The following is a 13,049-nucleotide window of genomic DNA, read 5'->3' on the forward strand; positions in this document are numbered from 1 at the left end:
GTGTACACTTTCGGCCCGATGGAGCCGCCGAGGAACTCGTCGAGAAAATAGAGAACATGTTCTCTATTTTCTCGTTGTTCTATGGGAGAACTCGGCCCGCCGAGCTCCTCGGCGGCTTCAGGGCTGAACTCGCCGAGGAACTCGATGTGTTTGGCACGTCGAGTTCCTCGGCCGTGTGTACGGGGCCTTACTGTAGCTTCTCACACAAGCCAGAAGTACCAGTGACACCTACTGGCAGCAGAGAAAAACGACAGCTCCAACCAAGTGAACAAATACACTATGGCCCGGATTCACATACCTTGGCGCATATTTATGCCGGCGAAGCGTATCCAATATACGCTATGCCGACGTCGCGCTGAGAGGCAAGCACCGAATTCTCAAAGCACTTGCCTCCCAAACTGCGCTGGGTTCCCTCGGCGTAAGCCGTCGTAGGTGGAAGTGGGCGTGAGTCATGCTAATGAGGCCTGACCCCGTGCAAAAGGATGGGCCAAGCGTCATAGAAGTACTTAAAACGAACAGCACATGCGCCGTCCCGTGGCCGCATCCCAGTGTGCATGCTCAGAATCAAATCGAAACAACTGCCTAAGATACGTCGAATCACTGCCTACGACGTGAACGTAACCTACGCCTAGCCATATTCACGTACTACGTAAACGACGTAAAATGCGACGGCTCTGTTCCCTGGTCCATACCTTTGCATGAGTTGCGCCTCCTACATGGGGAATAACTTTACGCCGGACGTACAACTTACGTAAACAGCGGATATTATGCACCGGGCGCAACTACGTTTGTGAATCGGCGTATCTCCCTCATTTGCATATGTGCATAGAAAATCAATGGGAGCGCCCCTTGCGGCCAGCGTAAATATGCGCCCACGATACAATATGAAATTGTGCGCGTTCAGGTGAACAAACCCGCCTCCAATGTGAATTTACCCACATTGTTAGAAATTCAGGAAATATTTTCCATCCTGCTATTTTCAATTTTCTTGTCACCAATGTCGGTGAGTCCCCACTAATGATTAGAAAATTGAACAAACATTTCTAAAATAAAAAACATTCAAATGAAGTTCTACTAGTGTACAGTATGGTCAGCTTAACCACTTAAGCTCCGGACCATTTAGCTGGCCAAAGCACTTTTTGCGATTCGGCAGTGCGTCACTTTTACTGACAAATGCGCGGTCGTGCGACGTGGCTCCCAAACAAAACTGACGTCCTTTTTTCCCCAGAAAAGGAGCTTTTTTTTGGTGGTATTTGATCACCTCTGCGTTTTTTTTTTTTTTTGCGCTATAAACAAAAATAGAGCGACAATTTTGAAAAAAAAGCAATATTTTTACTTTTTGCTATAATAAATATCCCCAAAAAATCTATAAAAAAAAAAAAAATTTCCACAGTTTAGGCCGATACGTATTCTTCTATGTTTGGTTAAAAAATCGCAATAAGCGTATATTGATTGGTTTGCACAAAAGTTATAGCGTCTACAAAATAGGGGATAGTTTTATGGCATTTTTATTATTTTGTTTTTTTTACTAGTAATGGCAGCGATCTGCGATTTTTATCATGACTGCGACATTATGGGGGACACGTCGGACACATTTTTGGGACCATTGTAATTTTTACAGCGGTCAGTGCTATAAAAATGCAATGATTACTGTGAAAGTCACATTGGCAGGGAAGGGGTTAGCCACTAGGTGGCGAGGAAGGGGTAAAGGGAGTAATTCTAACTGTGGGGGGGATGGGCTGTGTGTGACACGACACTGATCACCACTTCCGATTACAGGGAGCTGTGATTAGTGTCCTGTCACTAGGAAGACTGGGGAAATGCTTGTTTACATCAATTTGGACAGAAATCGCACCTGAAACGGTGAACAGAGACACAGCAGACCCCTTATAAGACCTTGTGGACGGCCTTCCCAGAAAAGTTGAAGCTGTTATAGGTTCTGCCAACTCAATATTGAACCCTACGCACTAAGACTGGGATGCCATTACAGATTATTACCTAGATTCAGGTAGGTCGCCGCATCTTTAAGGCGGCGTAGCGTATCGTATTTACACCGCATTGAGTCAGAGAGGCAAGTACTGTATTCACAAAGCACTTGCCTCCTAACTTACAGCGGCGTAGCGTAAATGCAGCCAGCGTAAGCGCGCCTAATTCAAATGAGGCTGGGGGGGCGTGTTTTATGTTAATTACTCGTGACCCGACGTGATTGGCGTTTTTTACGAACGTCCGTGTACATATCCCAGTTTGCATTGCTCCAAAGTACGCCGCAAGGACGTATTGTTTTAGACGTGAACGTAAACGCAAACGACGTAAAATTTTCAAATTTCGATGTGGGAACGACGGCCATACTTAACATTGACTACGCAGTTTTTGCTCACCAGTTCAGGTGCGAATTTGTTAAGTGATACTTGAAATCGCACCTGAACTGGACCTATAATCGTACAGGACTCTTTTAAAAACGGCAATGCCCACACATATGCGAACCGGCTCTATAGAGAAGGCTGCCAGGTCACATGTTATGAAAATTGAATGCGGTTACAAACGCATCCAATTCTCATATATGTGAGCCAAGCCTGTCAGCCACTTCAAGCTAAATTCAGAAATATAAAACTGATCAAATGTTAACTTTTTGTGTCTTGCAGATAAGTGTCCGAAGATGGATGACATCATAGTCCCATCTTTAGTACACGGCAGAGAAGCCAAGCTGCAGTGTGAGATCCAGGGGTATTTCCCCAACAGTCTGGAGGTGAAGTGGTTACGGAGAGACGCAGATAAGCCGGAGCTGTACGAAGTGTCTTCTGGTGATAAATATAAGATTCTAGAAATGGATGTTACACAGGAGCTTGATAGGACCTTCTCCTGTACAGCAAGTCTCACTGTATCCATATCAGTCAGAAAAGACCAGGGGTCAGAGTTCATTTGCCGGGTGAAACACCCCAGTCTGGATACCTATCTGGAAAAAAGCACAGGAGAGCTAAAAGTGGCAGGTAAATGTCATAACACCCACATACAGGGCAGGACTTAGGGTGGTGGGGGCCCCTGGGCTTAATAATCAAAGGGGCCCCCTGGAGCAGAGAAGTGGGGGGGTCGGCTGTCACCGCGGGGGGAGCAGTGCACCAATCATACTTTTTGAGCGGGGGGCATTCGCGCGGGGGGGGGGGGGGTGTAGCCGCTGTACAGAGGGCCGCCTTCAGTAATTTTGGGCCCCCTTACACAGCTGCAGTGAATGGGGCCCCCTGGTGTCGAGGAGCGGGGGAGGCCCGAAATTGCCGCAAATGGGGCATTGCCGCGAAATTTGCGGGAGGGGGTTGCCGCAAACGGGGGATTGACGCAAAATTGCGGGAGGGAATTGCCGCGAAATTGCGGGAGGGGGTTGTCGCAATTGGGGGGGGGGTTGCCGAGATTGGGCCCGGGGCCCCCTATTGGGTGGGGCCCATGGGCTTGAGCCCAGTCAAGCCCAATGGTAAGTCTGGCCCTGCCCACATAGCAGGTGTGGGGTAGACTAATTCTTATCATACGCATGCGGTTACAATTGTGCAGTCACTAAGAATTTGGAGTTAAACACCAAATGCTGTATTTGTTTGATTTAGCAGTAATTATCGCATTATTTAATGCAGTAAGGAACGGGGCCCTGAAGCTCGCCGCCATGTCCTTAACAACAGTGGAGTCATCATCTGTGAATGGGTTTCCCCGCTGACAGCTGAATAATTAAAAAAAAAGTGCCGGTAAACATAAATAAAGAAAAAAAAAAAAATTATATGCAAGTAATTGGCCATAAAAAGGGTATGGGGGTCTGGGTACGCCCCGGTTCTTTCCTCTCTCCTCCCCGGCTGACATCAGAAACAGTGCTTGGACCCGCCCACTATAGCTGTCAGCTGGGCAGAGGAGAGAGCCGAGGGGGTCACAAGAGTGCCGGGAGATGCTCTGATAGAAGGTATTATCTGCTTCTTTTTATTTTTGCAGAGCAGACACTGGGATGGATAATGATAGCTAACAGAGGGGATGGAATTAAGTAAGAACACTTAATTCCCTAACTATATTTGAGAAAACATGTAAAAAAATATCAAAACCGGATCACTTATTGTCACAGATGCACAAATTAGTACGCAGTGAACAGAATAAAACAACCCCGTTATTTTATTAAAGAATGGGAAAAAGAAAAGGGATGCAGATTTCCCCCATTACAACTAAAGAAACGAATCACAATCACACATGCCAGCTTTACAGGACTTGCTGTGACTTGCAGTCCCACTGTCATCTCTTTAGCCCAGCAACCGAATTCGAATGCAACTTACCTGTTCTCCATATGAGTGGATGTTGTTGTTTTTTAAATTATTTTTATGATATATACTCAGAGGCGCCCCTTTTCTTATTTTTTTCCTAGTATACTGACACCGGCTTTTGGTTTTCTTGGTGGCTGCCCTGACTGATACCCTGCCATATAGTTCTATGTGTGCATATATATGTGTTTATACACACCTTCTTACCTTTGCCCTTGGACTATTGGGTACTACCACTTGAGGTACCTGTGCTTAGTTCTTAGTCAGATGGTATCGCACTCCGGTGCGACTAGCACAAATATACCCAACAACAGACAATCGATGCTGGAGGGGATGTGGGGAGAGGGGCACCTACCTCCACATCTGGTGGGAATGTCCAAGGATAAGGTTTTTTTGGGAGGAAGTGGCGCCATGGATCGGGAAAATGTCAGGGGAAACAATTGTGTTTTCACCGATACAGTTCCTGTTACATGGAACCACAAGAGATATAAAAACGTATAAAAACAGTATTGTACCGCATTTATTAAATGCGGCCAAAAGACTAATACCAAGGTATTGGAAGCAAGTAACATGCCCCACCCTCCAAGAATGGAAAGGGAAGTGGCCATATTAAGGGCAGCAGAAAAATGGATAGATGTTGTCAGGCACAAACAGGAGAAATGTAAGAAATTCTGGGAAATCTGGGATACATATAACCAATAAATAGATGGGTAATGGAAGACCTAAAAGCCTTAGGAAGCTCTGAAAAGAATACAGGAACTATAGAAAGAAAGATGGAGAACAATCCACAGCTTTTTTTTTTTTTTATCTGTATGTATTTATGTATGTTTTGTTAACAGGTTAAAGATTAGCAGATCATATGACACCGGAAGAATAAAGCCTCGTACACACGACCGAGGAACTCGGCGGGCGAAACACATCGTTTTCCTCGTTGAGTTCCTTGTGAGGCTGTCGAGGAACTCGACAAGGCAAGTTTCTCCATTCCCGTCGAGGAAAAAGAAGACATGTTCTCTTTTTGGCTCTGCGGGATCCTCGACAGTTTCCTCGTCGAAAAAATGTACACACGACCGGTTTCCTCGCAAAAAATAAAAAACAGCAAGTTTACGAGGCCTAAGGGAAGGTGGCTAATGACTTTCCTCATTTAATTAAATTTTTTTGGAGGAAAAAGGTTTTTTTTTTTTCTCTCTCCCCCCCCCCCCCCCCAATTAAGAGAGGGAAATCTGAATCACAGACAAACAAGTAGAAAACACATAGGAAACACATAAATATCACATTTGTAAAGCACGGGTTCACCCTAAAACAATTATATAACTTTCCATCCAGCATACTGCCGACATGTACAGTATGCAGTTTTTTTTTTTGCGCTGTACATACCGTTCAATCGTTCTTTTTAGACTTCCGCGGGGAATAGCCGTTCCTATGAAGAGGCATAGATGATTGACGTGCGGCTAAGGTGCCTCACGCGTTCCGAAAATAGCCGGACTGGGACTCGGCTCTATACGGCGCTATACGGCGACTGCGCACAGACTAGGAGCTGACTGCGCAGGCGCCGTATATAGCCGAGTCCTAGTTCGGCTATTTTCGGAACGCGTGACGCGCCTTAGCCGCACGTCGATCATCTACACCTCTTCGTAGGAACGCCTATTCCCCGCGGGTGTCTGAAAAGAAAAAGAACGATTAAACGGTATGTACAGCGCAAAAAAACAAAAAACAAACAGCATACTGTACATGTCGGCAGTATGCTGGATGGAATGGTACATAATTGTTTTAGGGTGAACCTCCGCTTTAACATAGATATATTAGTATACCCTGCCATATTCACTACACTTCCTTCTTCATCACCTGTCTGTACCCCCCCCCCCCCTTTTTTTTTCTCTTCTTTTTCCCTCTTAAATTAACCTCCCTGGCGGTATGATTCTGTCTGGAATTACGTACCAAAAGCGGTAAATTATTTTGCAAGGAAATTTGGCGTTTTATACTGTAGGCCTGTAATTCTTAGGAATAACTCACTTAAATCTGACCAAACAAGAGTCTAGTAGGCATCCCGGGTATGATTTTTTTTTAAAACAAAATTATAAATTATAATATAATAAATAATTATAAATAATTATAACAAATAATAATATAATTATAATAAAAATTATTCAATAATGTAATCAACTCAAAATCACTGAAATTTGCTCAGTTGCAGAATTGTCGCTGTCATTATTTTCTTTTTTTTATGACGAATTTCCCCACAAATCGCTATCGCACAATTCTGCAAGTGATTATAATTTATTATCGCTGTTTTCTAGCTGATCTAAAACCATTTTTGACATAAAGGGACACTTTTGGACAATCTACTGTTTTTAGGCAGAAAGAACAGTTTTTATTATATAAAAGAACATGCAGGGCACTGGGCAGACCACTAGGGACAAGGGGGGTGTGTGTATTTTTTACATACAGTACTGTAATCTATAAGATTACAGTATACTGTATGTAATGTGTTTGTTTACTTTTTTGAATTTGGCGCCGTTCTCCGCCCCCGTGCGTCGTAACGTCGCAGGGAACGGAGATCGGCGGCACACAGGCACTGTGAATCGAGCGAGGAGGTCCCGCTCGCTCACACAGCGGGGTGGCATCGCTGGATCCAGGGACAAGGTAAGTAACTTGCCTGTGGATCCAGCGAGAAGGTAAGCCGCGCCGCTGCACACTCTGCACGTCCACCCCGAGCGTGACTCGGGGATACCGATCCTAACATTGGAAACCTACCCCGAGTCACGCTCGGGTTTACCGCCAAGGGGGTTAAGAGAGGGAAATCTGAATCACGGATAAATAAGTAGAAGACACATAGAAAATACATAATTATCACATCTGTAAAGTACTTAACATCCCCCCTTTTTTTTGAGGAAAACGAAGAAACCACCACACAGGGAAGTCATTAGGTGTCAATGAAATGTTTAATGTTTTATGGAATTGGAAAATTTAATAACGAGAAGTTAATGAAAAAAAACAGAGGGGATGGACTGTTTGTAGTACAGTGGCTTAACAACCACTTTAATTTTATTTTTCTGTATAATTAGTGAGAATATCAATGTGCATTAGTAAGATAAATTATATGATTATTGATCTCATAATTAAACCTTTTAGGAATCCCGATTATACAGAGCAGTGTACAGGATGATAACTTTATTGTACTGGAAGTGGACGGAGATTACACAGAGGATCTTGTGTTGACCTGGGAGGAAGCAAACAACGAACATGGGCCATACAAAACGATTAAAGACAAAGATATCGAGACCACTAAAACTGAGAACAGCGATGGCAGCTTCAAAATCCTCAGTAAATGTGACATACCAAATGTGTTTCTCCATACAAAGGCCAGATATTTTAAAGCTACTGTACGGCATAGCGCTCTGGAGTCTCCAGAAGAGATCGTCTATTACAACAAAGGTAATAGTGTGACATTTCTTATCTTGTTGCTTTACCTCCCTGGCAGTATGATTATGTTCGATTTTTGTGTCTGAAAGCAGTACATTTGGTGTTTTATATTGTAGGCCTGTAATTCTTATGCCTTGTACACACGACCGGGATTCCCGGCGGTAAAAATTCTGCCAGGAATCTCAGGGGGAAAACCGAGAACCAGCTCTGTATCTTTCCCCATGTACACAACAGAGGTTTTCCCATCGGGAAAACTGCAGTGAGAGCTTTGGCCGGGAACCCTGGCCCGTGTGTATGCTCCACCACAGTGTTTCCCATAGGGAAACTGCCGGGAAAAAGGCCGCCGCGAATCGCGGCAGGAAAATAGAGAACGGGCCAGATTCACAGAAGAAATACGCCGGCGTATCTACTGATACTCCGGCGTATTTTCAAATGTGCCGCGTCGTATCTTTAGTTTGAATCCTCAAACCAAGACACGACGGCTTCTGGCTTCGATCCGACAGGCGTACGGCTTCATACGCCTTCGGATCGTAGGTGTAATACTTCTGCGCCCGCTGGGTGGAGTTCGCATCGTTTTCCGCGTCGGGTATGCTAATTAGCTGTTTATGGCGATCCACGAAGGTACGCGCGTTCGTCGCATTCTCTTACGTCGTCGCTAGTCGGCTTTTCCCGGCGTATAGTTACGGCTGCTATTTCTTGGCTTATATTTACACTTGCCATGTTAAAGTATGGCCGTCGTTCCCGCGTCGAATTTTAAATTTTTTTTTTTTTTGCGTAAGTCGTCCGTGAATAGGAAAGGACGTAACGCCTAATTTAAATGATACACAACCCATTTGAATTAGGAGGCCTTGCGCCAGACGGATTTACGCTACACCGCCGCAAGTTTACAGGCAAGTGCTTTGTGAATTAAGCACTTGCTCATAAAACTTGCGGCGGTGTAACGTAAATGCGATACGTTACGCCGCCGGAATTCTATGTGAATCTGGCCCTCCATGTTCTCTTTTCTTAGATGTCCTTTTAACCACTTGCTTGCTGGGCACTTATATTCTTATAATTTTTTTTACACCAATAGAGCTTTATTTTTGTGGTATGTAATCACTACTACTACTACTACTCGGGTTTTTATTTTTTGCTAAACAAACAAAAAAAGACAAATACAAACAAATAAACAGTTTTCATAGTTTGTTATACAGTTTTGCAAGCAGTAGGATTTTTAAATAACAGCTTACCTGTAAAATCCTTTTCTTTGAGTACACCACGGGACACAGAGCCTCTAATCCAGTGGTCTCAAAGTACCGGCCCGCGGGCCATTTGCGGCCCGCGGACCAGTTATAAATGGCCCGCAGGCAGGGTGGAAGTGAGAAGGGCAAAAAAAAAAAAAAAAAAAATTTTTTTTTTTTTTTTTTGAGCTGGAGCCATCTGGTGGTGAGCCGTTGGTATTACAAGTTATTACCACCAGATGTGAGCTGGCGCCATCTGGTGGTGGCCGTTGGTATTACAAGTTAAGCATTACAAGTTAAACAGCAATTCTAATGTAATTTTACACTATTTTCACTGCCATATTCTTCCCTCTAAAGAAAACCCCCAAACATTATATATATTTTTTATCCTAACACCCTAGAGAATAAAATAGCGATCATTGCAATACTTTCTGTTACGCCGTATTTGCGCAGCGGTCTTACAAGCGCACTTTTTTTGGGAAAAAATTACACTTTTTTTTAAATTAAAAAATAAGACAACAGTAAAGTTATCCCCATTTTTTTTTATATTATGAAAGATAATGTTACGCCGAGTAAATTCATACCCAACATGTCACGCTTCAAAATTGTGTCCGCTTGTGGAATGCCGACAAACTTTTTTACCCTTTAAAATCTTCATAGGCGACGTTTAAAAAAATCTACAGGTTGCATGTTTTAAGTTACAGAGGAGCTAGAATTATTGCTCTCACTCTACCAATCGCGGCGATACCTCACATGTGTGGTTTGAACACCGTTTACATATGCGGGCGCTGCTCACGTATGTGTTCGCTTCTGCGCGCTAGCTCGTCGGGACGGGGTGCGTTTTCTGGCTCCTAACTTTTTTAACTGGCTCCTAGATTCCAAGCAAATTTGTCAAACCCTGACTTACACCAGTGCTGGTGGTAATAATGCGCTCGCTGACACCAGTGCTGGTGGTAATAATGTGTTCGCTGACACCAGTACTGTTGTTTTTGAAGTTTGAAAGTTTGCATGCGGCCCCCCATGGCATATGAAAACTTGTCTTGTGGCCCTCAGGTAATTTGAGTTTGAGACCCCTGCTCTAATCATGACATAGTGGGTTGTATGGTCACCAGAGGTGATTGGACACTGGCACAACCTATGAGAACAAGTTTCCCTCCATATAACCCCTCCCATACAGGAAGTACCTCCGTTTTTGTAGCAAAGCACTAAGTATCCCATAGAAGGGGGGGGACCTCTGTAGCCCGTGGTGTACTCAAAGAAAAGGATTTAAAAAAAAAAAAATTGTTGTTTTTCAGAACCCGAAAAATGATGTGAAGCCCACACTCGATCATTTTTAAATTGCATTTTTTAAAAACGTTGTTTTTTTCATGCCGAATAATGATCGTGTGTACGCGGCATAAGAACTGAAAAACTGCAGATTCTGTGGGCGGGTCTGTTGTCTGGAGCTCGGTGGGTGGAGTCGTGATGTCAGTAGACTCCTCGCCCACCTCTACACTCCCCTTGTCAATATGCATTTTCTCTTGTGTATTCCTTACACTGGATTCTGCTATGAGCACTAACATCCAGTCAAAATCCAGAAAAGTAACCACATGACTTCAGAAAAGGAGTGGGGGGTTGGGAATTAAAAAATAATGCCTGTCTCCAGGCTAGTGCATGAGACATGTAAATAACCCGTCACTCACAGCAAGGGGGCGGAACGGACTAAAGCCTCGTACACACGATCAGTCCATCCGATGAGAACGGTCTGAAGGACCGTTGTCATAGGTTAACCGATGAAGCTGACTGATGGTCCGTCACGCCTACACACCATCAGTTGAAAAAACGATCGTGTCAGAACGCGGTGACGTAAAACACAACGACGTGCTGAAAAAAACGAAGTTCAATGCTTCCAAGCATGTGTCGACTTGATTCTGAGCATGCGTGGATTTTTAACCGATGGTCGTGCTTACTAACGATCGGTTTTGACCTATCGGTTAGGAGTCCATAGGTTAATTTTAAAGCAGATTGGCTTTTTTTTAACCTATTTAACCATAGGGGCCCACACACGATCGGTTTTTGACCAATGAAAACGGTCCATCAGACCATTGTCCTCTGGCTAACCTATTGTGTGTACGAGGACTAAGGTTTTTCTCTGTAAGTCCGTTTTATTTCACTTAACAATAAAAGAGGATTGCTCAGAGCTGGATTAACTCTGTGTGGCAAGACTGGGCACAGATGATAGGAAATCTTATTTTCTCCTTCATTTATGTATGCTGATGAGGCTGCACTGATGGGCATTGATAGGCTGCACTGATGGGCACCGATGAAGCGGCACTAATGGGCACAGATAAGGCAGCACTGATAGGTGGCACTGTTGGTCACTGAGAGGTGGCACTGGTGGGCACTGAGAGGTGGCACTGGTGGGCACTGAGAGGTGACACTGAGAGGTGGCACTGATGGGTGGCACTATAGGGCATTGATAGGTGGCACTGGTGGGCACTGAGCATTGGCACTATTAGGTGGCACTGATAGCTGGCAGTGATGGGCACTGATGGGTGGCAGTGATGGGCACTGATAGGCAGCACTGCTAGGTGGCACTGATGAGGCACTGATTGGCACCACTGGTGGGCATTGATAGGTGGCACTCGTGGGCATTGATAGGTGGCAATCGTGGGCATTGATAGGTGGCACTCGTGGGCATTGATAGCACTGTTTTGCACTGGTGGGCACTGTGGGCACTGGCAGGTGGTACTGGTGGGCACAGATGAGGCGGATGTGCCTGTTTCTCTTCAGGACCGATGTCCCTTGCAGAAAAGCCGGTGACCAGTTTTTTTTTCTCCTCACGCTGTCAGCGTGAGGAGAAAAAAAAGAGATTACCAAGCTTTTGTTTACATCACGTGATCAGCTGTCATTGGCTGACAGCTGATCACGTGATAAGGGGCCGGGATCGGCCCCTTACTGGGATCTGTGAACACCTGAGTCTCAGTGAAGACTTTCCTGTGAGGAACTGAACTGCAATTACAACATGCAACCACCGGGTGTCCTCAAAATGACAATCCCTTTCTATAATAGACAGCACAAGGGGAGAGCCATGAAAAAAAGGGTCTGAAGCTTTCCTTTAAAGGAGAAGTATGGTCAAAGTTTTTTTTTCTTTTACATTTTTCAGCCGACAGCGGGCTAAAGTCTACTGTCAGCTGAAGTCGCACTCACTCCTATGGTCGGTATCCACCCAGAAGCCTGGACCGAACCTTGGCTCAGCCTCTCAGTGATCTGCCAAGAGCCTGAGCCAGCCACTCCCTCCCCTTCCACAGCCAAGTGCTCCAGTGAGCGCTGGAGGGGCAAAGCAGTCACCACCTCTCTGCTCAGAGCGGAGGGGAGACCTGAGCGATCAGTGGTGTTTGGTTGTTCCGGTCTCACTTCTGAGCCGGCGGTGGACAGATGCAGCATCGGATCGGCGCTGCATCCACCCAGGTGAGTATGATTGTTTTTATGTAAGTCCATACTCTTTTAACTCATATTTACTAATCCTATAAATGTTGTTTTTCTACACAGGTTTTAAGAAGTTGTTTGAAAAAGAAAAAATATTGTTGGAGCCAGTACCAAAGAAAATGACAAAGTCCAACAATGATCTGAAATCAATGGACGACGTGTAAACCCAGTGGGATAAAACAATTTTTCATGGATACAGAATTGAAATTAAGCGGTATTCAGAACCAATATAAGTCATGGTAGGGACCAGTTGTCGCCTTGACCTTCAGTCTGATAATGGGGTCTTCAGATATCCTTTCATTTTAAATCTCCACCCCCCCCCCCAATATAAAAGGAAAAAGGGATTTTAAAGTGGAACTTAGTCCATAGGGTTCAATATTGAGTTGGCCCCACCCATTGCAACTATAACAGCTTCAACTCTTCTGGGAAGGCCGTCCACAAGGTTTAGGAGTGTGTCTATGGGAATGTTTGACCATTCTTCCAGAAGAGCATTTGTGAGGTCAGGCACTGATGTTGTATGAGAAGGCCTGGCTCCACTCTTATTCATCCCAATTGGGTTGAGGTCAGGACTCTGTGCAGGCCAGTCAAGTTCCTCCACCCCCAAACTCGCTCATCCACGTCTTTATGGACCTTGCTTTGTGCACCGAAGTAGAAATGTTTT

General features: G+C 44.7%; 1 protein-coding gene across 1 annotated transcript in view; it reads left to right on the forward strand.

Moving 5' to 3' along the window:
- The window catches only part of LOC120943116, a 38,079-nt gene extending 25,317 nt beyond the window's left edge, over nucleotides 1–12,762 (forward strand). The window contains exons 8-10 of the mRNA XM_040356237.1: nucleotides 2,643–2,987; nucleotides 7,410–7,712; nucleotides 12,452–12,762. Of these exons, the coding sequence (XP_040212171.1) occupies nucleotides 2,643–2,987; nucleotides 7,410–7,712; nucleotides 12,452–12,552 (749 nt within the window). The 3' untranslated portion in view covers nucleotides 12,553–12,762. The remainder of the gene's footprint in view (nucleotides 1–2,642; nucleotides 2,988–7,409; nucleotides 7,713–12,451) is intronic.
- Nucleotides 12,763–13,049: the final 287 nt, after the last annotated feature.

The sequence above is a fragment of the Rana temporaria genome, chromosome 6, assembly GCF_905171775.1.
Source record: "Rana temporaria chromosome 6, aRanTem1.1, whole genome shotgun sequence".
Taxonomy (NCBI): domain Eukaryota; kingdom Metazoa; phylum Chordata; class Amphibia; order Anura; family Ranidae; genus Rana; species Rana temporaria.